This window comes from Aplysia californica, unplaced genomic scaffold (genome assembly GCF_000002075.1).
Source record: "Aplysia californica isolate F4 #8 unplaced genomic scaffold, AplCal3.0 scaffold00196, whole genome shotgun sequence".
Classification (NCBI taxonomy): domain Eukaryota; kingdom Metazoa; phylum Mollusca; class Gastropoda; order Aplysiida; family Aplysiidae; genus Aplysia; species Aplysia californica.
In genome coordinates, this window is record NW_004797466.1 from 1,080,520 (window position 1) to 1,083,943 (window position 3,424).

The following is a 3,424-nucleotide window of genomic DNA, read 5'->3' on the forward strand; positions in this document are numbered from 1 at the left end:
GTATGTTACTCTCCTGTTACACATCTATTCTTCGGCACTTATATGACCTTATTGTGTTGCAAGTGCCGTAAATCTCTTACTAAAACTAAAACCCTCCCTCCCTCTCTCTCTCTCTCACACACACACACAGACGCACACACTCTCTCTCTCTCACTTTCTATCTCTCTCTTTCAACAATTGTACCTACATTGTGTATATATGTGTCACGACGCAGTGGAATCAGGCGCTCGTCTATTTTTGGGCATGTGGAGTTATTGATATTGCATTAAAGCTTGTTCATTTGCCTTGCTTTCAATGAAATGATTACCCATTCATCTTGAGTGCGTGTCATGATATTTGCGATTGAATGAGGTGCAAGTCACCTGGTTTCAGAGGTAAAATTACGGAGAAAATGGCCACCGAAGTTTAGTTATTTATAAAACAACCGCATTCAGAGTCCGTGGTACACCCCGGGGCGGTGCCACTGACTGACGTGTCTTTAGGCCATTCCCAAAGGGGGGACATTTCTGGCTCTTGTGCTCAGTAGAATTGTAAATGGGCTGATCCAACAATGTCATTCTCATAACTGTGCTTGAACTACAACAGGGTACTGCTGCGTTTTCTTTCCTCATCCTTGCTATCGTCATTTTCCTCTACTTCTTTTGTATGTTTGTCACTCTCTTGTGACCCGGTATTTCCGGGGTGCCTTGATAGTTGAAGTAGACTTTGTGCTGTTGAAGCTAGAGAGGTGAGCAGAGTAAGTCTGATTCCCTGTAAAGACTTCTCTGTTGACTCCACCCCTTGCCGCTCATATGACCTTATGCAGTTGCGAGCGCCGTAAAACCTCTACTAAAAAATAAAAAAAAGAGTCAGTTGAAACTGACAATTTACATATTTTATTTGTCCCTTTAATTATCAGCGTTTAAAAAAATATATTTCACACTGAAATGAGTTCTTAAAAGAACGAAGATGGTGTTGAGCCAAAAAACAAAATTTCGACAAAAATTGCCAAACCAGTGGAAAAGTGTCAGTTTCTTTACTTTCACTATTTTGACGAGCGCCTGATTTCACCACCCTGCCTCACATTTTTATATGTAGACAAAATATTTCTGGAGCACATGCAGCGGATGCCTCAGACTAAGGCAATGCAGAATTAAAAAAAAAAAGAAAAAGTTTGGGCTTGATACATGAGAACAGCTGTCGGAGGATATGATATGTGAGGCATTGTGGTCAAATCCGGCGCTCGTCAAAATATTGAAGTCGAAGAAACAGGTATTTTTTTTCTAAAGTTTGGCTCAACACATTTTATCTCGATATAAAAGCACATTTCCATGTGAATTTTACTGAAAGACTTCATTTTAATGGCACAAAATTTCTAAATTTTCAGTTTTCTAGGACTCTCAAGCTATTGAAGTCACCAAACTTTGTCGGCCATTTTCTCGCTGATTTTACTACTAAACCAGGCGACCCCACCTCCTTTAATCGCAAGCATCTTGACTTCTATTCAAGATAGAGGGGTACTTTTTTAAATTGACAGCAAGGCAAATGAATAAGCTTTCAGATGATACCAATAACTCCAAATGGCCAAAAGTTGATGAGCGCCTGATTCCACCGCGTTGTGACGCATGTAATATGTGATAATGTCTTTTTGACGGCTGTGTCCCGTCTTTTTGACGTCTGTGTCCATTCTTTTTGACATCTGTGTCCCGTCTGTGTTCCATCTGTGTCTCGTCTGTTTGACATCTGTGTTCTGTCTGTGTCCCATCTGTGTCTCGTCTGTTTGACATCTGTGTTCTGTCTGTTTGTGACATGTATGTCCCGTCTGTTTCCCATCTGTTTGACATCTGTATCCCTGTGTTTGACGTCTGTGTCGCGTCTGTGTCCCATCTGTGTCCTGTCTGTTTGACGTCTGTGTCCCATCTGTGTCCTGTCTCTTTGACGTCTGTGTCCCATCTGTGTTTGGTCTGTTTTTGACATGTGTGTCCCATGTGTGTCCATCTGTGTCCCGTCTGTGTCCCATCTGTGTCCTGTCTGTGGCCCATCTGTATGACATCTGTGTCCCAACTCTTTGACATATATGTCCTGTCTGTTTTGACATTTGTGTCACATCTGTGTCCCATCTGTGTCCCGTCTGTTTCCCATCTGTGTCCTGTCTGTCTGTGTCCCATCTGTGTCCCATCAGTTTGACATGTGTGTCTCGTCTGTCTGTGTCCTGTCTGTGTCCTGTCTGTGTCCCATCTGTGTCCCATCTGTGTCACATCTGTGTCCCATCAGTTTGACACGTGTGTCTCGTCTGTCTGTGTCCCGTCTGTCTGTGTCCCATCAGTGTCCCATCAGTTTGACATGTGTGTCTCGTCTGTCTGTGTCCGCCAGGAGCTCGTGGAGGACATCAAGGGCGACACGAGCGGCAACTTCTGCGAGGCCCTGAAGGGTCTGCTGCTGGGCCCGGCCGAGTTTGACGCGCACATGCTGCGCTCCGCCATCAAGGTAGGAACCCGCACACATTTTTGGTGGGTGGTTGGCGGGTGCTCTGGTCTGGATTGCTACTTCTTTCCTATCAAACATCTATCATCTTCATCTCCCCTCCTTATTTTTTTTGTGTTTGTTACTCTCTTGTAACACCTCTAATCTTCGGCACTTATATGACCTTATATTGTTGCAAGTTCAGTAAAACACTTGCTAGAAGAAAAAAAAGCCACATTTTTGTTTCTCATCTTTTTTTAAATCTTATCTCATTTTGTTTTTATCTATCTTTTCTTGTTTCATCTGATCTCATAGCGTTTTATCAGAATGGGTGGTTGGCAGAGGCACTGGTGTGAATTACTCTTCTTTCTTATCAAACTTGAACCATCTATCGTCCTTACCTCACCTCCTTCATTTCTTTGTATGTTACTCTCTTGTACCACCTCAAATCTTTGGCTCTTGTATGACCTTCATCGTGTTGCAAGTACCGTAAAACTCTTACTCCAACCAAAACTGTTTTATCTCCCCGGTCAGGGTCTGGGTACGGACGAAGACGTTCTCATCGAGATTCTGTGTACCCGCTCCAACGCTCAGATTGCTGAGATCAAGCAAGCCTATCAAGAGAGTGAGTCGTGTGTGCTGTAGTTGTAGCGATTCGTGTGCGGCTTTGGTCGTTGAACCTTGCTCTTTTATGTCATGGAAATCATAGAATAATCTGTGTGTCAGCGGGGTGAAATCAGGCTCTCGACAGAATAATGAAGGGAAATCAAATCAAAATACTGACAAATCAAACGACAGAAAATGCACATTGTAAGACCATTTAACTACCACAACACACATGCACTCACTCACGCACGCATGCTCATATGCACGCTCTTACGCGCACACGCACGCACGCATGCTCATATGCACACAAACGCACACACACACACACACACGCTCACACACACACACACACTCACTCATGCACACACACACACAC

At 43.7% G+C, this 3,424-nt stretch overlaps 1 protein-coding gene across 1 annotated transcript in view; it reads left to right on the top strand.

Moving 5' to 3' along the window:
- The window catches only part of LOC101851350 (annexin A4), a gene marked incomplete at its 5' end in the record, with an annotated part of 32,516 nt that overhangs the window by 3,183 nt on the left and 25,909 nt on the right, over nt 1-3,424 (top strand). Inside the window, 2 exon segments of the mRNA XM_035969929.1 lie at nt 2,353-2,466; nt 2,977-3,078. Of these exon segments, the coding sequence (XP_035825822.1) occupies nt 2,353-2,466; nt 2,977-3,078 (216 nt within the window).